Source organism: Abramis brama (assembly GCF_963993115.1).
Source record: "Abramis brama genome assembly, chromosome: 12".
In the NCBI taxonomy this organism is placed as follows: Eukaryota; Metazoa; Chordata; class Actinopteri; order Cypriniformes; family Leuciscidae; genus Abramis; species Abramis brama.
In genome coordinates this window covers 26,402,691-26,424,879 of record NC_139974.1, presented here as the reverse complement: position 1 = coordinate 26,424,879, position 22,189 = coordinate 26,402,691, and the positions used below count along the sequence as shown (strand labels likewise).

At 38.0% G+C, this 22,189-nt stretch overlaps 1 protein-coding gene across 1 annotated transcript; it reads right to left on the bottom strand.

Annotated features, from left to right (window-relative positions):
- Window positions 1-603: 603 nt before the first annotated feature.
- On the bottom strand, window positions 604-21,813 carry ywhaz (tyrosine 3-monooxygenase/tryptophan 5-monooxygenase activation protein, zeta polypeptide). Its single transcript, XM_084130424.1, has 7 exons — window positions 21,382-21,813; window positions 18,847-19,085; window positions 15,124-15,426; window positions 11,670-11,793; window positions 3,967-4,130; window positions 3,750-3,845; window positions 604-1,618 (listed from the first exon to the last, which is right to left on the bottom strand). The coding sequence occupies exons 3-7, from the start codon at window positions 15,412-15,414 to the stop codon at window positions 1,559-1,561; spliced, it is 735 nt and encodes a 244-aa protein (XP_083986550.1). The 5' UTR covers window positions 15,415-15,426; window positions 18,847-19,085; window positions 21,382-21,813; the 3' UTR covers window positions 604-1,558.
- Between the last annotated feature and the right edge of the window lie 376 nt (window positions 21,814-22,189).

Genomic DNA, 22,189 nt, shown 5'->3' with positions numbered 1-22,189 from the left:
CCTGCTCTGAATGTAAATCAGGTCTTAGAAGACATTAGATAACCACTTGACCACTAACACCACGCAAAGCCAAAGAATAGGTTTTCTATTAAAGCAAGCGTCTCAGATTAAAAGAAATATTTTACTGACCGTCACGTTGTTCCAAACTTACTTTCTTCTGTGGAGTTAATCCAGCTTGTGCACTTGTGTATTCCAAGTCTCCTGTAGTCAATTTTTTTTTGTTTTTTGACATTCTCTGCAGTAGCTTTGACACCCTCATTTCCTATTCCTTTTTGTTGTGTGAGAAAAAACAAGACGGCAGATTCTGCCAAAAATTCAGCCAGATTCTCCTTTTATGTTCCAGGAAAGTTGTGGAACGACGTGAGGTAGAGAAAATTATGCAGATTTTCAATTTTGGGTAAGTATCCCCGCATCCCCCCCTTTTTGTTTTACTTGAAAATCCATTTTAATTGTATTTGTGTCCCAGAAACAAACCCCATTTCCCAAGCAAGCACTAAACTAAATGAATATTTCAAGTCCAGAAATAGGATCCTTTGAAAACAGCCAGGTTTCAAAAAACGCCAGACTGAATGCAAGGCGAAAAGAGAACAAGAGATCATGTGGTTTGTGTTTTATCTGTTTTAATTCCACTAACATGAAATCCAGATCCCTCCGCCCACCCTCCATAACAAATAACAATAATGCTGAGTGTTCTGTATGAAAATTCAAAGACAGTTTCTAGGCAGCCCAATCAGCCAACTCCAGTCACCCTGATTAACTAAAGCCACATGCATTTTAGGCAAGTATCAAAAGAGTAAACAAAACAAACTAAAAACAGATTTAGTAAGTAGTAGTACAAATAAAATAAAACCGAAAATCCTAATAGAAAACGGTATTAATCAGATAAGCACATGAAAAGCATTACTCCGGTAACAAGACTTTTATATCAAAGTTACAGTATAAGCCATGTGTCAAGTCTTTTTGATCTTAGGTCTGGTTGACAGAGATTGTATGCGTTATTAACCAATGAGAAATCAAACACTTGACAACTGAAGTAGAATGTCTTGCACAAGCCCAATCTGACACAAGTATTCGTTCATACTGACTTTTGGTTTATTTCCCACGATTCTTTAGGAAAATGAAGAATTCAGTCTAAGCCACAAGAAACCCATCACTAATTGCTCCCCTAGCAAACTCACAAACGGTTTCATACTCGCTCTCTCTTTCTCTCACATATGCACCTACAACAAAGTTGATGTTGGCTTCATGGTGACTCGCATCAGTGATGCAGAAGCATCCCAGTGAGCATTTTTACATGAACACGCATCAAGCCAACAAACTAGATTGCGTTCTCCAATCCACAATTAACACATTTTAAAGACAAACAACTGCTGTTTGCCCCCTCCCCCCCTCCCCCAAACAAACACACGTACACAAACACAGTCTTTCCTTCACACTCTCAAATCCAAACACACACACACACACAAATGACGGGCTGGTGAGTATGAAGCTGGAACTGTAAAAGCGTCAGCGTTGTCTCTCGCTGTGCTGACTGAAAAGGTTCTTTGTAGAGTTGGCTTTAGTTTTCCCGGCCCTCCTCTGTGTCCTCACCGTCGGCCTGATTATCAGAGGTCCACAGCTGAAAATCAAAGAGGACACATTCATCCACTTACATTTCTGACATCTTAAACACAGAAAATTAAAAGGGTAGAAAGGAGCTTGATACATCTAGGGCTGCATACCTTTTAATTAGCTGATAACTGAGATAATGAAATATTTATTAACACCGATAGTGCAATTACAGCTGTAAACTTAAACTGATAAAGCGCACAGCATATTTTTCCTGCACCATTGTTTTCTGTAATGTGGACGTAAGATCAAACCGGTATCATCCATCGGTGTGTGCGCGCATGGAAAGATACAGCCAAGTAACGTCACGTCGCTCTCTGAGAATTATTTCAAGATCTATACAAGGTTAACTTGTATTTGAGCTTTATAATCAGGATCATCAGTAAGTAATATGGAATTGTACATATTTTGGCTATGTTCCATTAGGTAAAATTTTCAAAAAAGCTATATGATTTAAGGCTGTGTTGTGCCACGTCGCATTTTAAAAAAAAATTTTTAGGTCTCGTATCATAAGCTCCGCATTTGAGTAAAATTTGTCAAATTCATTTTCAGATTCAGATCTTAATATTATATTTCTGGATGATAGTTCAGATATTTGTATAATTGTAATTTTTCTTCCTCATTTTCACCATCAAAACACTTAGGGCCAGATTTACTAAACGGGGTAAATTAGCGTGAGAGTGCAATTCCAAAAAGGCGCCGATGGGAGTGGAAATTTATGCGCGTATTTTTCTAACTACGTGCAAATTAAAAAACACAGACGCAGTCGGATGATTTCCATAATGACCAACACAATCTACCAAGAGCAGCGCAAATTAGTGTCTTGTTTAAGACAAGCTTTTTTAGGTGGTAAATAATGGTGCAAATAACAGTAAATTAACGAGCGCAAACCTTAGTAAATCACCTTGCGTGATTATTTAACCCTTTCGCACGCAAGTTTAAAATATTCTAGCTGACCCCACAGCGTAAAGGTTTTTAAGGCGACCCTTATTTTAAAACGTTTCACCTTATTATTTCCATGGCGACATGGCATGCTTGTCACACGACACACCCCAGCCACAATAGTGCAGTATGACAAATGCATTGCTTTAATTTCGTTTTTCCTTTTTATTCAAAATAATCACCAACTTAACTTATATCATGATTAATCTGATATTCACATTCTCAAATATGTGTACTTGAATGTGTTTCGTCGTTTAAAAACCTTTATAATGATTATATTAGTTGACCCATAACACACAATGGGCGCCGCCATGCTAGTTTACACCGCAGTTCAGAGAATCGGATCTGTCAGATTTACATCAGGTAAATTCACCCTCTTCTCCCGAAATACAAGAAAGTAAGTGACGGTGAACTGGGAGAAGAATATAGTACACTATATAGTTACCTATACAATGTGTATCTGATATGAATAAAACACTTCATCATATTGTAATATAAAGGATTATTATTGCCGCTTCCATTGACATCAGTATGTATTTTACAAACTATAAATGAATTATTTGCTAGTACTTATGTGTATTTAAATGTCTGAAACCTAAAATAAAGATTATCTGGTTGAAAACACTGAATAAGTGCGATATATGACAAGCACTTTGTGTGTCCGTCTTTTAGAAAGCAAGAACTGCTGTGATTGGCGAACTTTATAGCACCAATTTCAGGAGGGTGGAAAATCGTATTTTACACTGGGGAGCTTTAAGATAGAGTAACCCCTTATATGTGTAAATAAAGGACATTTTGTTTTTCCATTTCATTAGTCCTTTAAAAGTAGTTCAACTCTAAAAAACATGTCTGCTTTCCATTCCATTGAACACCATCTAGCGGTTTTTGAATACAAGAGTATCTTACATATGAACAAGCATTTAAGGATTTTCACACTTGAATACCTGCAAAGATTGTACAAGTAAAACAAATAAACTTGCTGTATTGTACTAATTGAGACATTTCCAATGAATGCCCGATCTGTATGAGTTTTTTACTGATTCCTATTATGATTACAATGATATTATAATATGTCGTTTTTAATTAGGTGAGGGTTAAATGCTAGCAAAATCAGTTATCTGCATTATTATCAAGTCAAGAAATTCTCAGTTCTTCACATATATCCTTCACGGGGTTAATATCACAAAACAAGAACTCACTGTCAGATTGTCTCTAAGTAGCTGCATGATGAGTGTGCTGTCTTTATACGAATCTTCAGTTAACTGGTCCAGCTCAGCAATGGCATCATCGAAAGCCTACATAAAAACAGATACATGGATAAATAAATAATACTAAGCATTACATTCATTAAACACAAAAGCTCAAGGGGCATTATTCTGTGTATGAGCTTTGAGTTTCATGAGCATCCATTCTAACCTTCTTGGCCAGTTCACAGGCCTGCTCTGGAGAGTTCAGGATCTCATAATAAAAGACTGAAAAATTGAGAGCCAGGCCCAGGCGGATGGGATGAGTGGGCTGCATGTTGTCTTTGCTGATGTCAAAGGCGGCCTGGTACCCTTCCTGAGACTTCTGGATGATGTCTGCAAACAAACACAAAAATTATTTATGCAAGAATCTAGGGATGCACCGATCCACATTTTTTCACTTCCGATCCGATCCCGATACCTGAATTTAGATATCGGCCGATACCGATACTATTCCGATACCAGAGCTGTGTTTGCTTTAATATTTTTGTTATCATTATTGTTTATTTTATATGATGCTGAAATAAACTTCTCTCAACATGCAAGTATGATATGTATGTAGGCTATGTATGTATGTATGTATGCATGTATGTCCCAAAAGGCAACTTGAGGTAAATTATAAGGTCAGAAAAGGAAGTAAAAAAACAGAAAATACTGTTAACAGGAAAAATCCCATTCTGAAAACAAATATGCAACTTTAAGGGTTTCAAATTGATTGTAATGTCAATATTTATTACATTCACAAAATGTCAAATACTAGAGTCTTGAAATATAAGAAAAGTGCAAGTGTAAACAGCTTACACACACACACACACACACACACACACACACACACACACACACACACACTATCTGAAGGGTGATCCTCGCTCCGATGCAGTAACTCTCTCGATGAATGCTCGATCAACATCAGCATCTTGCGAACAGACGGATTTCACCTCAGACGCGCGTCAATTTCGCACTGGACGCGCGAATGGATTCAAAATATTCAAGCGTCCAACTAGACGCGAATTTGACGCGCTATTCGCGTTTGGTGTGAACGCACAGTAACGTGGTGCTTTTTTAAATGTTTGATTGCGTTCGCTGTGTTGTACGACGCGAGGGAGCTTTAAAGAGCTCTGATGGTGCCTTCACGTGCTATGGAAAAGATGATATTTTCCACTTGTGAACTGGTATTTACCAGTGTGTTGTGTTCAAGTGCTTTTGTTGTCGTAATGTAGGTAAAAAAAATTGGACTCACAGATCCAGACCTGTTATTTGGCTAAAACAATTTTAGATTGCTTAAGTCAGTAAATCATGGTGTCGCTGGCGTACACTACAGACAAAATACATTCACGTGAGTAAATTGCCTGACCGCTCATTACTAGGAGGCTCCTATTGACTGCTAGCTAGCATCTGCTCTGGGTAGGTAACACCAAACCATAACTGTATTTTTAACACATTATATTACAATTGTTAATGACAGAACATTGTATAGGCTACAAAACTATCCGCTAACAGTAGCAAAAAACGTTTAGGTGTGTGCAATGCTTATTCACGACTCTTGTGTTGCTCTCCGCCATTTTGAAAAGGTCAAAGGTTATCTCATCTCGGCAACTCGTGCATCAAAATATTCTACGAGTTGCCCAGTGGAAAATACCACATGAGGGGGTGTTCATGTGCATTTTCCATGTTGGCTTTTGGTATTTACCATAATTACCATAGCACGTGAAGGCACCATGAATCACGGCTTTGCAAACATTGCATTTAACGTTAGCTGTCTTGCTCTGCGGCGTTTCCAGTGTGAAGTATTTACACAAAGCGGACATGTGGCTAGCCGCAAACTGCGGAACGGATTTCTCTCATGACTCTGTGTCTCATTGAGCCGCGCCTCCGTTCAGGAAATCCATTCCGCAGTTTGCTGCCAGCTAGCAGACTCGCCGGCGGGAATGACTTTAGGAGTCATTTCAGCAGACAACATTAAAGCGCAGACATGACTCATGGATATCGGATATCTCCGCAGGTTGGATCGGGAAAATCCGATACGTGAATTACGCTGGTATCGGGTCCCGATACCGATACTGGATCGGATCGGCCCCATCCCTACAAGAATCATTTCATACTTTCCTACAAAACAGAACAAATTAAGGCCAACAATATACACTACCACTCAAAAGTTTGGAGTTTTTAAAATATATTTTTCAATTATTGTTTCAATTAGGTCAAAGACGGTAAAGACATTTATAATATTACAATAGATTTCTATTTCAAATAAATGCTGTTCTTTTAAACTTTCTATTCATCAAAAGAATCCTAAAAAAAATTATCACAGTTTCCACAAAAATATTGAGCAGCCCGACAATTTACAACATTGATAATAATAAGAAATGTTTCTTGAACAGCAAATTAGAATGATTTCTGAAGGATCATGTGACACTGAAAACAGGAGTGATAATGCTGAAAATTCAGTTGACATCACAGGAATGCATTACATTAAAATATATTAAAACACACAAGTCATTTTAAATTGTAATATTTCACAATATCAAATAAAATACATCCTTGGTGATCATAAGAGTAGTGCATGTCAAATATTTACAATTTATTCTTAAGGATTTGCTTAAGCGGATTTAAATGTGCTTTTTATTTAGCCAGTGTCCTAAAGACAGTTTCACGCCCTCTCCTTGCCTTGTGTATGAGACCATTAAAACAGACGTTTTAACATTTTGTTCATATAGTCAATATAGTTCACTTGCGGTTGCCTGTATTGATCTGTGCTCAGAGAGAAATGCATAAATATTTGAAGATAGGCAGCTCTGTAAAAGTGTTTCACGCACTGTGCCTGATAAGCAGTAGTAATTGTTCATTTGAAGAGCTTTAGGAGACAGTGACCAAGCGGTGCATATATTAAACCCACCCGCAGGAGGTTCTGCCTACTGCCGACACCCAGCTGGACAACACACATAAGCCAGATGCTGTTGCCATGACGATGATTATGCAGCCCATCATACTGACAGTAGTAGGTCAGCGGATGCTTAAGCTCAAATAGATCAGCGATATTCTTTCCTCTCTCGTAAGAATCCATAAAAAACCTGCAGCTTAACTGTAATACTACATAAACATAGACTGATCTAGGATCTGCTGCACAGTCTGGTCCTGTCGTTTCCACAGATGGCAGCTTCAGTCAGATCATTCACTCCTGTGCTGCCATAGAAACACACCAGGCTCTTAAAAATTCATCAAACCCTGCAGGGAGAAGAAGCAGCTCTAATAACCTCGTGCATCTATCGGAAAGAGTGAATTATTACTTCCGAAGACATACTCAGCCAAAGACCACATGTGAAGAGAAATCACTCAATAGCCTCATTAATGAAATGAAAGAAGGTGGAGCAGGATTGTGCTGCAGTGTTTCCTGCAACAATACTGAGGAAAGGCACTGCAGCGCTCCTGAATCTGCAGCTGCAGTAACAATAAACATTTGCACGGTCCTTGCTGCAACTTGCTGCCCAATTCACAACCAAATCACTAGATTGGGCTAGTTCTTTGTAATAAAGTAGAGATATTAGCTACAGCGAGGATAGGCACAGGAGGCAGAAAACGTCACACTGGACGTTCTCAAATTAATCTGCAAGCAGCTTGTGTCTCGAGAGCTTTATGAACTAGGACACAAGACCTTCAGATCTAAACCTCCATCCTTCATTTCCAAATATATAATTAATGAAAACTCTGAGTCTGTGGCTACTTCATGTGATTCTAACTCTATGAAGAGTGTTAACTGACTGACCCCTTGAGTTCAAAAGCATCAAACATGATCAGGTAGTGGTTTTAAGGAAACCTCACACTCTCTTCCAAACTGTTGCTAAGCTAACAGCTCACTCTTCTAAGCACAAAAATGCATATATATTTGGATAAAGAGCATTTTTAATAAGATGGGGTTATTTTCAATCAATTCGTATCTAATAAGTTATTTATACTTGAGATACTTGGCTTAAAGGGGTCAAATTATGCTTTTTTAAAAGTTCATTATTTTGATTATTAGGTGTAACAGAATAGGTTAACAAGCTTTAATGTTCAAAGCACATCATTTTTCACATACTGTACATTATTGGAGCTCCTTTATTCCCAGTCTGAAACGCACTGATTTATAGAAAGCCCCTCCTCTGATTGGCTAGGTTACCTAGTGCGTTGTGATTGGCCAAACACCTCAAGCGTGTCGGAAATGTAACGCCCCTTACCATAATCGCAACATTCGCGAGCTTCAGCTTCCAAGGCTTCTAATTAGGGGTGCAACCAGGACTGGCGAGTGCACTTCTGCCGCTCTAGGCGAAAAACAATTGTGCCGCCCCTAGGGCTGGTCCAAATACCATTTTTTGAGCTTCGAAGCTGGTAGTAATGAACATCGAATATTCGAAGCTTCGGAGAGAGGGTGCTGAACATATTCTTCTCTCTAATAAAGGCAGGAATTTCTATGTGTCTGTCTGTCCGTTTGCATTTTGATTATTTCGAGAACCGTTCAACCAATCGACTTCACAAGGGAGTGCAGTGTCGCATTTGGTGCAATATAGATAGACGCGCGAGACGCGACACATTCAGAATTAATACACTTAGTAAACTACAGAACAGCGCGAGCGGGAAGCGGCGCACCTCACGCGGGCAGGGCTTATATGCTCCGAGAACGGACACTGCACTAAGTGATATTAAATGCACACACACAGGTCTGTTAACTAAAGCAATCCAATCTGTCCATACAAACTCCACTGTTCTGCGCTCTAACCAGAGAACACTCCCGTTGCAGGAACACTTTAGTAGGCCAAGAGGAAGCAAATATATATACATATATACTATATATATGCGTAGGTGGATGTGATCGAGGAATTTGGCTGTTAAAAGTATAACATTTAAAGCCACTTAAATTAACGAAATGACTCAAATAAAGATTCGTTCATTTTGATGAACGAGATCGAACAAGAGAGTCGGTAAAATGATCCGAACTTCCCATCACTCAGTCATGACTCGTGAGAGCAGGGGGCGGGGCAGCGGCAGCTCAGCAAATCATATAGCCTATTTTGTGAATTGTTCATTCCCATTTTGCCGCCCTTACAAAAGTGCCGCTCTAGGCAATCGCCTAGTTCGCCTATATGGACGCGCCGGCCCTGGGTGCAACGGATCGTAGTTGATCCATACGAACCAGGCCGCAAGGTACAGAACACATGTGATTTGCATATTAATTGCATTTAACCATTATATAGTGAAAGTTTATTATTTGCATGTGTTTCTAAGTCTTGCCAATTTAAACCATTTTTAAACCATTCAAATGCAAGAAGAGGCAAAAGAGATTTTGATTCACATTAAATTTCTCTACCTGAATACTACTAATATATTTGTAACTAACTATTTGTAAATTTTCTATTCTATTGTCTGTTAATTTGTCTTTAATAATGTTTGAACTTTATTAGGAGTTTTTGCTGTGGTATCAAAGCATTTAAAGTATTCTTTAAGTGATAAATGGGAAGCAAAGTTACATTTTACCCCCCCCCCCCATTTTTATTTTTATTTTTATTTTATTTATTTATCCAAAACGCAAGAACTGTGCACCACTACTTCTAATGCATTTGTAAACACACAGTTAATAATAATGTTGTCAGTTTTCCATTAGCAGTTCGAGCCCAAGTCCGATTCTGAAAATGTGGATGATCAAGCCGATCGATTGGAACCAACTTTGCAAGCACGACTTGAGCAGGACATTACACAGTGTTAAGTAGCCTGTGTTGTACTCTCCCAGGATCAGGAAGCTGTCCTCTGTAAAATGCGTTGTGCACAAGCAAACTTTTGGGTTGTACTGCTCAGGAACAGCTTTATAAATAACTCTTAGCCTCAGAAAGCAAAAGTGGTTTTGCTTTCGCATCCAAACACACAGCGACATAACGACAACACTTGAATTCACAGAAACCTTGTCTTCTTTCTTTGAGTGGGCATTATGCTAATATTTCACATTGTGACATGGACGTTTGAGGAAGTAATATCTGGACTTCAATTGAGGAATTTTAGGCAGGTCTCTTTGTGGGAGACTATGAGCTTTGTAACTTTGTATATCGTGAACAAACAGATACATTACACACCAAAGAAAAAGGAAAACATTAAAAAGCATAATGTGATCCCTTTAAAGTAATGCATTCTTAGATTGTCTTCATGAGACAGTTCATGAGATGCTGCAATAGATGTTGGCTAAAACAAGGTATTGGGTATAAGCTGCATCATTTTGCTGCATAGTGTTAGAAGCAGCCTTCGTGTTGGCGTGCCTATGATTTCTCTAGGTAGGCAGCTGGAGAGTTTGGAGCAGAGCCAGTATATTAGCTCAAGGACAAACAAATGAGTAAAACAAGGTATTAAATTCACTACAAGAGTTATATTGGCAGTTATGCAAGACTCTTCATGGGGACACTACAGGTCTGTTTCCAAAACCTAGTGGGCTGTCAATATGGACAGCATTTTAAGGCATCATTGGCTCGTCCCTGATAAAAGGCTCTTAAAACCCCCCCTAAAAAATATATTTTAATTGATTCTCATTTTTAGGAACCAATATAGATTCTTAAATCCCAAGAATCGATGTTTTAGTCTATGCTGTTTCCAGTTGATAAATGAACAGAACATTGTAACGTGCTTCCCATCCCCCCAAAAAAAGCTTTGTGCTTTGTTACTTTTGATATGAAAAGACTGTTATATGAAAATGTATCAAATTCTGTCCATTTCATTATGAAAATCAAACAATAAATACAGTTTTGGCACACTTTAATGTGGCGTGACAGATCGCTGTTGCCGCCTCAGATCAAGCGAATCGCTTGTGAACTGATCATCTCTTCCGTTTTACTACTAGTTACAGCACGAAATAAACATGAATCCACATCAGAAGGTGTGTTAAAAAATACCGTACAACTTATCGAAATCCGTATCCTCTCATGTAATCGCTCAATCAGTGTTTCAACCACAGGAAGACATCAATAAAACAGCTTGTAAACAATGTCACAATGTTACACTTACCTCAGAAAAGCCATTTTCTGGATTTTTTTTTTTCATTTTCTAAAAAACTGTTTTATTGGAGTAGAAACATAATTATGTAATTATAAAGTTAGCATTATAACATTATTATAAAAACTCTCTTGTGTGTAATTTAAGAGTTTAATCAGTTAATTTTAATCTTCAATATTATAGTAATATAGTCCCAATTTTTTTCTATGGGATTTTTTTTTCCCAGAGAAAATCTGCCATGTACCGTCCCAGATATATATCCAAATGAATCGATATTAAATCGAATCAAAAACTTGTGAATCAAAATCGAATAATTTGTATCAATGCCCAGCCCTAATTAACATTATGCCATTTTCTAAGATATCTCATTTATCTAAAATCTAAAGACATATGGATTTATAAACTGTAAAATAAAATGAGCTGACCAAAAGTTAATTCTAAACATATTTCATTCAGTACTGAAAAGTATTGAGTAATTTATTCAACCCTGGTATGTGCCATGTATTTCTTGTTGCATTGTGTTTGCTTAATATTGTATACCTGTAAGTATTGTAAGTGTGGCTTCCATTCTGAGCCATAAACCATTTCTGTTTTAAAAGATTTTGTGCAACATTCCCTCAATAATCAGCCATTCAGGGTGTGGAAGCACAAGTAAAGACCTGTTCCACTGGTAGTTAACAAAACCCCCAAAAATCTGCATGTGTGTGATTGAAGTGTGGCTGCACAACTCTCACGTTCACAGACCATGTTGAACATCAAAGACCATCTAATATTTGGATCTGTTTCTCAAATTAAAATAAATTATACTAAGAAAAGACAAATGTGCATCTTGTATAAATCTTATATAAATGTTGTTTGAGAGAAACTCACTGGCTTTCTCGTCTCCTGTGGCGACCTCTGCCAGGTAGCGGTAATAGTCTCCCTTCATCTTCAGGTAGAACACCTGGCTCTCTGCTGGAGAAGTGTTGCGGATCAGAAACTTGTCCAGGAGATGCTGTGGATGAGAGACACATGAACCTGAACACGCAGTCCAAGACAGTAACGTTTCTAACAGTCTACTTTTCCAGCGAACATTTTCTAGTAGCAAAGTCATATTGCATAATTGACTGAACACAAAGTATGAGAAAACAGGTCATTTCAAAAGGGACTTCAGAAAGACTTGCATCATTCACCATCACCCAGGATAAACAAAGATGGCGAAACTAAACTGAAAACTGTGTATCCTAGGCACAAGATATGATGAGTTTTCACAGTCCAACCAATGAATACCCATAACATATCAGGATTATCACAGCAAAATAGTAACAACGTAATATTGAGCTTGAAAAACAGCAGAACTAATATGATGCTGAACTCACACACTCCTTGTCAGTGAACAAGTACAAGGGTTCCAAATTCCCACACTTTCTGCCCAATGAATGCCCATAATTTTCTTATAGGGATTTCCATTTTTATGGAAACACATCAAGATTCATAGCTGCTCAAAATACCTGACTGCAAAACTCTGGAGCGCACCGTCGTATTCTTTGTTTTATAAGTTGTTCCATAAACATTTATGTACAACTTTACTCAGTTGTCCTTGTTTATGGCTGTTTGCAGTATCTAAATGTTGAACTTTCTCATTCTTTGCAGATGGTGTATCACCGCGAGACTTACAGCACCACTCAGCCCAACAGATATTTTCACACTTGGTGTGAATAGCTATTAATTTTGCAATACACTTTACATTTTCATTTTGTTCTTGTTGTGAATCATCATTTAAAATTATTCTTTCTTTCCAACTCAATTTTGGGAAGAACACTGGGACCACCAGCGAGGTAGTCTCGCGTAGCCAGACCTTCAGACTGACAGCAGAAGGTCTGGACTCTTTAGCAGCTTTCACTGGCCAAGGACCGCCCAGAAGCCGTCTGGCTGACATGTAAAGCAAACAATCACAGTTCGTTTTGTTCCGCGTCATGCTAAGGGGCATGAAAATGTAACGTTGATGTCCCTACAATGACATACCGGTGTGTAAAACTCTTGGACGTATTTTAAAGAGTCTGTGCCGTGAACTTCACATACTTTTGAAAATCCAGCATTTATTTGGTCCTGATAAGCGCTCATTGTCACAGTTGTAAACAGAATGGCTTTCTTCTTCCACAAACGGGTTTGGCGTCACGGCATCTTTGTTTCCAGGTGGACGTTAAAAAACGTGACATACGTCTACCAGAAATCCTGTAGAATTCAACCAATCATAAGACGACTTCGAAATCCCTGAAGTGTTTCCAATTTTGTATTTTGCATCAGGTGTTCAGCAAATGGTCCGTGGGCGTGACGTCAGAGGCTGAGACTACCAGCGAAGGCACAAGCACCTCATAACTTCAAGATGGCACTTTATCTCACTATCTAATAGGGCTTGTAATATTTAGAAGAATCAAAAATGTAAGGTTGTTTAGAGGATACAAGATGTAATGTCCAGCAGGTTCTCCCTTTGTAAAAGCCAATTTCAACCCATTACCCTCCTACTGCCAGATTAAACATCACATTCTTGTGGATGCAGTCTAAATAACATCTGGAAAAGGGAAGGAATGTCATAAATGCAAAGCATAACATTCCATGTGTCACCGTTTAAGACGCCTCAGGCAAAAATCCAACTAAAACAGGCCGGAGAGGGCATGGTCCTGTCTGATCCATTAAAGCCTTATCCAGTTGCACAGAGTAATTTTCACTTTCAGTTTCCTGAGAGAGGAAACAACTCTTGCAACCAAGAGCTGATTTGGTGATCATTCAAAGAAAATGCTTATTGTTTTGCTTTTCTGGATACAGTTTTGGGCAAAACCAATGACCTCTTGCCACTGACTGACTGAAAACCTGGGACAATATCAAAAAAAGTTTGTTCAGCGTGAGCTCTGCATGCTCGCAAATTATTTCATTATAACCAACAAAGTATACAAATAATGTAAATAAGTGATTTATTGGGCAGAATAGACAGATTTTCTCTCAGTCAGTGAGATTGCGCTGCAGCTGAACTGAAGATATAAATGGTATATAACCAATTCATAATTTAAATGAAAGTTTTACTTTTCATGCTGCAAAGTTTAGACTTTGCTCCCTCCTTTCCACCTCGCTTTTCAATTGCTTATGAATGCCCATGTGGCCGTACACATTTTACATGCGAATTAGCAGCAATTCTGGTGTGGCGATTGCTTGAATGGTGGGTTCATTATTATTCTTAATGAAAAACACAAAAACAAAAAAAAACAGTACAATGACAAAATATTGCCAAAAAGTACAGACTTCAGTACCAAGTCGGTACTGAAATTTAAAAATGTGACGCTTCCTAACACCTCCGATTGCCCATTGTGTTCACGCGTGCTCATCGGATATGTCTGTGATTGGCTACAATGATCAACGAATGGGAGCGTTTGAGAGCACACGGAAGTGTTTGAAAGTTTGTTTGTTTTTTTAAACGGGAGCGGGAGCTTTTGAAAGCACAAGCAGCCGTCTATCACAAGCAGCCGGTCCGGTCCGCCGATAGACGCCTGCTTTCAAACGCTCCCGTGTGTATCTCTGTAAGCGTTCGGTGAAGAGCGTCATTGATGCATATTTACAACATGTTTTTGAAGCGCTGATCATTGTAGCCAATCACAAACATGAATTTGCGTGTGAGCACAATGGGCAATCAGAGGTGTTTACGATTCTGCTCAACAGCGCTCAAAGAGTCACATTTTTTAAATTTCAGTACCGACTTGGTAACGAAGTCGGTACTTTGGACAACTCTAGTCAGCTCCTCAATCTCGTCACATGATAAATTAAATTGGACTCCTGCTGCTGTTCTGTGCTGCGACTCTCGTTTGGCTCACGCTTCATTGGGGAGACCCGTTCAGTTGATGTAATCGGTGTGCGGCTAAACACCATGTAACACTGGTAACACCGACTATTGCAGCAAGCCTAATGCAATGTTTATTTAACTGAACAACATTTGAAGACTGCATGTTAATGCTGATTATTTATGGATTATTTACTTATTAATTTTCAGATAGTTAAATAAAAAACTAAATTACAATAGTTTTTGCTAAGGTACCGCAACGAGTACAGAGAACCATGAAATTTGACTGGTATTTGACTGAAATTTTGGTACCGTGACAACCCTATTCGGTTCCAGAGTTGTAATTTTTTTTTCTTTTCACAAAATGAACAGAATGAGAATCAGTTCTTTATTTCCAACCCTAGTTCTGGTTAATATCAAAAATAAACCTTGCTGACAAGACATTATTCCATTTAAAAAGTCAATCTCTGTACCTGTTATGATCCTATCATTGGTTCTTTCCCTTTCAAAGCTTACCAGAACGTCTTTGCAGATGGCCTTCAGCTCTGTCTCAATCTTCTCACGGTACTCTTTAGCCATCTGCTGTTTGTCACTGCCCTCGGTTTTCTGCTCGATGCTGGACACTACCCTCCAGGCGGACCGGCGAGCGCCCACAACATTCTTGTAGGCCACAGAGAGCAGGTTTCTCTCCTCGTCGGTCAGTTCCTCTCCAAGTTCGGTTACTTGCTTCATGGACTCGGCCATGTCATCGTAGCGTTCGGCCTGCTCCGCCAGTTTGGCTCTCTGCACTTGTTGGCTCTTGTCCATGGCTGCTTGGTTCTATAGGGAAAAAAACAAAGTTCAATTAAAAGATCAATTAATATGTACATTAGTGATGATATAGTTAGGGAACTAAATTGTTTGTTAATTGGACATCTTGATTGAACAATTAAACCTAGCTTACTTTCAATAAAAAAGGAACAGAAATGTCCTGAATACAGATCAAACTCTATCATGTTCAATCTTTGGTGGTTTTTGAACTAAAGAGGTAAGAGATTAATTAAGGATTATTCTGATCTGAATGGTAAAATGGCTCCACATTTTCAAATTCCATTGGCAGGAGCCACAATGTCTTACTATTCATCTGAATAAAGGGAAACTCTTCTCAACTTTGTTGCATCACCAACATCATTCATCAGGGTTCGAATTTCGGCGCAGGATTGCGGGTATTGGGCATAATTTTAATAATTTGCACAATAGTGTTATTACAAAATTCATTGTATTTGAATGCTGTTTTATCAGCGAATTTAACAATATTTCATTAGTTATTCCACTGGACATGGTATCTCGTTTCTTTTCCCAAATCTTCACTCACGTCTCACCCGGTTTCAGACGTGAGCCAAAAAGCCCTAACCGGTTATATTCACAGTCTTTACTGTGGTAAAGTAGAAAAAACGCTGTAGGACGGATAGCCTAACTTTTTACTTGCACGTAAAATTCTTTTTAACAGTTTGTGCTTGTTAGATTTGGTAAGGCACGTCAAGTTTATTTGTAAAGCGCGTTTCACACACGCAGGTGATTTTAGTTTCGCTTTCTCTGGCAGCGCAAAATCAAACATATGTCTTGCCCTTGTGGAAGATAAAATTCGTTCTTCAGACCTTCTACAACAACTAGAAAACATGTAGATATTAGAAAAGAGATGGTCTCTTTCCTGCTCGTGTCCCATATCCCCCTAAAAGCGCAGAGCGGTAGGCTTAGGCTATATCCCGCGTCTTTGTGTGAAAGTATTTTGTTTTAGTTTTTTTAATATTTAACTTTATTATATTATTTAAGTTACCATTATTTACTTTATGACAGTTTATGATACCATTATGACAGTGGCTGCAGCATTTCCATCAGTAAGAAGCGGCCAAATATTAAAGCTTAAGTGAACATTTGAATTATATGTAATTTGGCCAATATTAAACAAGGATTTGATCTGTTCTAAAGTGGGACAACAATAACATCAGGCGTTTGCAGGCCTTTGCTGCCCTTTGCAAGCATTTGTTATAATACATAATGTAGCCTACATAAGATAATCGTCAATATATTATACTGCATTTTAAAAGTGTTCTATAAAACCATATGATTACTTGCTTTTGATACTTTATTTGAACCAAATATTATTGCCTCATTGTTATTATATATGTATTTAAGTCATTTTAAAGGCTATTGTTTATCGTCCGATTATTCGATTAATCGTCAAAATAATCGACCGATTACTCGATTACCAAAATAACTGTTAGTGACAGCCCTAATCAAAACATTATGTATGCATATTGCAAAGATTAATTTTGTTAATACTGATTTAATTTGATTGGTAACAGCCATGCTGTGTCTTATTATTCTAATTAAACTTGTTGATTAAATGTAAGAATTTGACAGAAGATGATACATTAGGTTAAAAATGGCTTCATAAAGGTAAAAATGCCCATATAAGGTAAAAATCAATCTATTACTAGCACTGACACAGGGAAGAGTTCACTTCTGTGAGCATCACTTTTATGAATTAAGTGAATCAAAGTAGGCATGGTTATAAGCCACTGCTGAAATGTTGAGCTATTATCATGCAAGACTGAAAACTGCCAGAGAAATTAAAGGGCCTTAAAGGGATAGTTCACCCAAAAATGAAAATTATGGCATCATTTACTCACCCTCAAGTTGTTCCAAAACTGTATGAACTTCTTTCTGCTGAGCACAAAATAATATATTTTGAAGAAAATGGGTAACCAAACAGTTGATGTACCTCATTGACTTCCATAGTGTTTTTTTTTCCATACTATGGAAATCAATGGGATCCATCAACTATTTGGCAACCCATATTCTTCAAAATATCTTATTTCGTGTTCAGCAGGACAAAGAAATTCATAAAGATGTGGATCAACTTGAGTGAGAGTAAATAGACGACTATCCCTTTAAAGTCAGCACAAAACAGAAGTTGTGATAGTCTTTTCTTCTCTATTGTTTGTGACATATGTCCGAGTAAAAAGTCTTCTCGAACAAGAAATGTGGGGTGGAACTTGATTTTGTCCATCTGTAATTGATTGGATTGTTGTGGTTCGCTATTGCTGTGATCTCATGTGAGTGACAGGTTGTGCAGCCCACGCGCCGTTGTACACGTCATCAGAGAAGAGTTGTTTCAAGTGGGAGAGGAAGTTCCATGATTTAAAATAATAATAATAATAATAATAATGTGCACAGAAAAATCATTTATAGAAAATACTGCAATATTCCATACAAAACCCCATTTATTTTGCATGGGATATGTGAGAAAAGAGTGAAAAATGACGAAAAATGCGGACATGACTTCGGCGACCACGCCCAGTGCACACACACCAGCCCAACAGCAAGAAGCGCACAATGTTTAAACAAGACACCTCTATCTATCCATAGGGCTGATATCCAGTCTGATCACGGTCCATCCGGGGATTTATGCGTGCGAACTACTCCCGCCCAGCGCGCGCGCGTGTCCAACCGAGTGCGTTCCGCTCTTTACCTGACATTACGTTACCTTTCTAGTATCCGCTTTGTCTCAATACGAAACCAATGCTAAACTGGGGTTTTGTTTGCCACATTTTATCTTCGAATGGCCTTTTAGATTATGAGAATATATTAAATCGTGCAGACAAAGAGAAAAACACCTAGCAGCTATCATTTCCATAAGCAAATGCACACGGTCGATACCTTCAACTGACAGGAACTCCAGTAGTAAAGCAATGAGGTAAACGCCCTACTTTTTGCCCAATGTGCCCGACAAGATCTAGCTTGCCAGATGTCCTCTAGGACTACGTTTGAATGCGATAAATCACAATTTTACACTTATATTCTGAGTCCATAACATATGAATGATAACAGATGAAGTGAGATTTCTGTGCGGAGGAGGAAGACTCATCCTTCCGTTGTCTGGAAATCTGAAACGGCTTGAAGCACTAGAGGGATATGCGGAAAACAGCGGTTAAGTGACACAACAGCCATGGCTGCGTTAAAATAAGTAATTCACAGCGAACTTTTAATTCTGGTAGGATCCGTACTGAATCACGAGTTGTTTCTAAAGCAAAAGCTTTGAAGCATCCCTGTGGCAAGTAGCTATTTTAAAACATTTGCTTCGCTCCGAATGATATAAATTGCTCGATTAAAATTTGCAGACGCGGAACAAAGAAATACAGTTCTTATTTATACAACGATACACTGAAGAGTTGAATGAAACGAAAGTAAGCCAACCTGTGAATGAGAGTCCGTCTCCGGCTGTACAGTTCAGCTGCCACTCACTGACTGACTGTGGCGCGCAGCACAGCGTTCCCGTGCGATCCACGGGGTTTCCGTCCCACTCATGCACTGCTGGAGCAGGGACTGGGCAGGGGCCATGACGTCAACCGCTGCCAAGGCAACCGGATTTTTGATTGGCGTGCGCTGCTATGGCTGCAAGGAGAACCTGGAGCGCGTTTGATTCTGAGATGAATCTAAATGAGGAGAATGATTTTAAATTAACCCTATATACCTGATATATGAAATAGTCTTTTTGAAATTAAATAGTTCACAAAAAAAAAAAAAAAATTTGCATTGTGTTTTATATCAGGCTTTTGTGTAGGCTATCTAAATTGTTTGGCTTTTATGGCCCATATAGTATGATATAATGAGAATAAAAATAAAATGAAGCTCATACTTGAGAAGGAAAAAAACAGAGGCCCAAACTGAGCAAAAATATGCATATAAAATTGAAATTCTGAAAGCTAATGTAATAAATGTTTTAAAACATGTACTCTAAATGCATATAAATGTCTATCTCCCAATAATACGGCTTAGTAAAATGATATTTAAATGCTTAGTTTTATGATCAAACCTTTGTAGTTTTTATTGTAGGGGGCAAAACATTAGTCTATAATTTAAAGAAATACAATTGATGATTGAGAGATGAACAAATAAATGTTCCCCAAAAGCCTGATGTATCATAGGCTATATTTGATTCATTTTAACAATATTTTTCTTTAAAAATGTATGGATAATCATGCAAGTAAACCTTCAGTCCAGCAAATGTTCATGTTGAAATATTACTAGTTGTTTAGTTCATAAAAATGTATAAAGATATGTGACAAGTGAAGAGACACGTGTATCACAACCTGATACATTTTTTTGATAAAAATGCTAAATTATCAATCAGACGACAGACGGCAGTGTATTGTGTACAACAGGTTTTTGAGCAAAGTTTTGATTATGATGATAATTTAGAGGCCTTCATGTATCAAATATGATATAGGGTTTATAGGGTGAATATGTAATTTATGCCTTCAACACATTAATTAATCACAAGAAAATATTAATATATAAATATGAATATATTATTATTAATATTTACAACAAAATATATTAATATAATTATTTACTCCTCCCAAAAAAATTTAAATATAAGAATCCCCCCCCCCCCCCCCAAAAAAAAATCTAAATAAAAAAAATCATTTCACGCATCAAATGGTGTATTACTCTGTTTAGATTTATTTGACTACAATACATGGCATGTATTGCTTAATTGTCTTGCATATACAACTTCTGTTTCGCAGTACTTGGGTTAGTCATAATGCAGCACAATAGTTGACTCAGAGGACATTGATGTGTCAGACATCATGCTTGCTAGACTATGCTAGACACTGTCTGGTATAAAAACCATTAAGCACAGAGTCTGACAGAGGAAGGAAGACAACATTGTCTGATCTGATACATGGTCTGAACACACTGTTAGAGCAGCTCGCCCTCTAAACTGGAGCAGAGGAACGAGATATTAATAAAAGCAGAATCTCAATTATCTTCCATCGAGGTCCATAAAGAGAACATGTTCTAATTTTTAATAGGGTCACATTTTCTCATTGGAAAGTCGTGTTAAGATATTACAACCCAATTTATGAGTGTAGGCACGCCAGGTTTGTAAGATCTCAATCCTGTTGGCATGGTTTTCAATGTTAAATCAGTGGTGTAATAGTTATATTGTGACTATCTACAGATGATTACTGTTGCTCAAAATAAGCTATACTTTCTCAAATGTAAGATTTTGACTCATAAGGGATTTTTACCCCACCCACAGCCACACCTACCTCAACATGTTCAGCAGCGATAAACCATCGTTGTCACTGGTGAGTCATTGATGACACAGACTAGAGATTTATCTGAGGTCATTTACACAAATCAGCTCAATCCAGGGACAATTGGTTATAATACACAGTTGTGCATTGCCAACAAAGAAACTAAGATTAATCTCCCAATTTCCATGATTATACACTAGAGGCACAAATCCCAAAATGTTTGTGTGACATAGCTATATAATGCTTGATAAACTATTACTTAACATCAAATTAACCTACCATGAGAAGTAACTTGATTAAAAAAATAATAATTGTTCCACCTTTAAAATGGTGATTTTGGCGTGCCATACCTCAAAGGTCAAACTGATATTCAATTCAGTGTTGTATAAATCTATTTTCAATCTTAACTACTGTAATTCATCATGTTATGTAATGTAGGGCGGGACTTGATTTTGTCCATGGTGAATTGATCGGATGGCTGTGGTTTGCTATTGTGAGTGACAGTTTGACCCGCCCTTGCGCCAGTGAACACGCCATCAGAAAAGAGATGGCATTGCAAGTGAGGGGAAGTCATTTTGATTAAAGATTAAAGAAGGGAAAATAAATTTAAAAACAAAAGAAGTGCACAGATAAGTCATTTATCATGAATACTGCAATATTCCATATAAAAAAATCATATATATACCAATCATTTCCGGTGAGAGTCCTGCTGTATTTCACCTAGTCCTTGTAACTAGCCTTCCCATCAGAATGATTTATTGGAGGGTGTGCCCTGTACGAGAAGAGCAGCCCGACTCGTCTCAACCTGCAGGGCAACTTCCTGTTCTTCCACATAATCATCGACTACCTGCATTCTCCTGAGTGAGAGTGGGACAAATAGGGATTTACTAAGGGGAAAGTATTATTGTTCCCTGAATGTGATAAAAGTACCCTGCAGTTAAATTCCTGAGGTATCTTGCACAATTAATTATGACAAAGTGATTACCAAAATGATCTTTAGAGAATAAATTCCTCTATTGATCGAACAACATTCTTTTAACTCTGAACTATTTAGTTATTTATTTTATTTTATTTAAGTTGCAAATGCGTTATTTAATCAAGCAAATGCAATTAAAGGGTTAGTTCACCCAAAAATGAAAATTCTGTCCTTCGTTCATATTCGGAACACAAATGAAGATATTTTTGATGAAATCCGAGAGCTTTCTGACCCCTATAGACTGCAACGTTATGACCACTTTCAAGGCCCAGAAAGGTAGTAAAGACATTGTTAAAATAGTCTCCTACACTGTTCACGTTGTGTAAACAGTGCAGTGTTTCCGGGTTCTACATCAAAACGTTGTCCACGTGAGCACCACGTGTGATGCTGTGCGTGTGATGCTGACGCAGGAGCCAGCCAATACTGAGCCAACGTTCTGATGTAGAACCCGGAAACACTGCACTGGTTACACAACGTGAACAGCGTCAGAGACTGACACGGAAGAGAAGAAATTGTT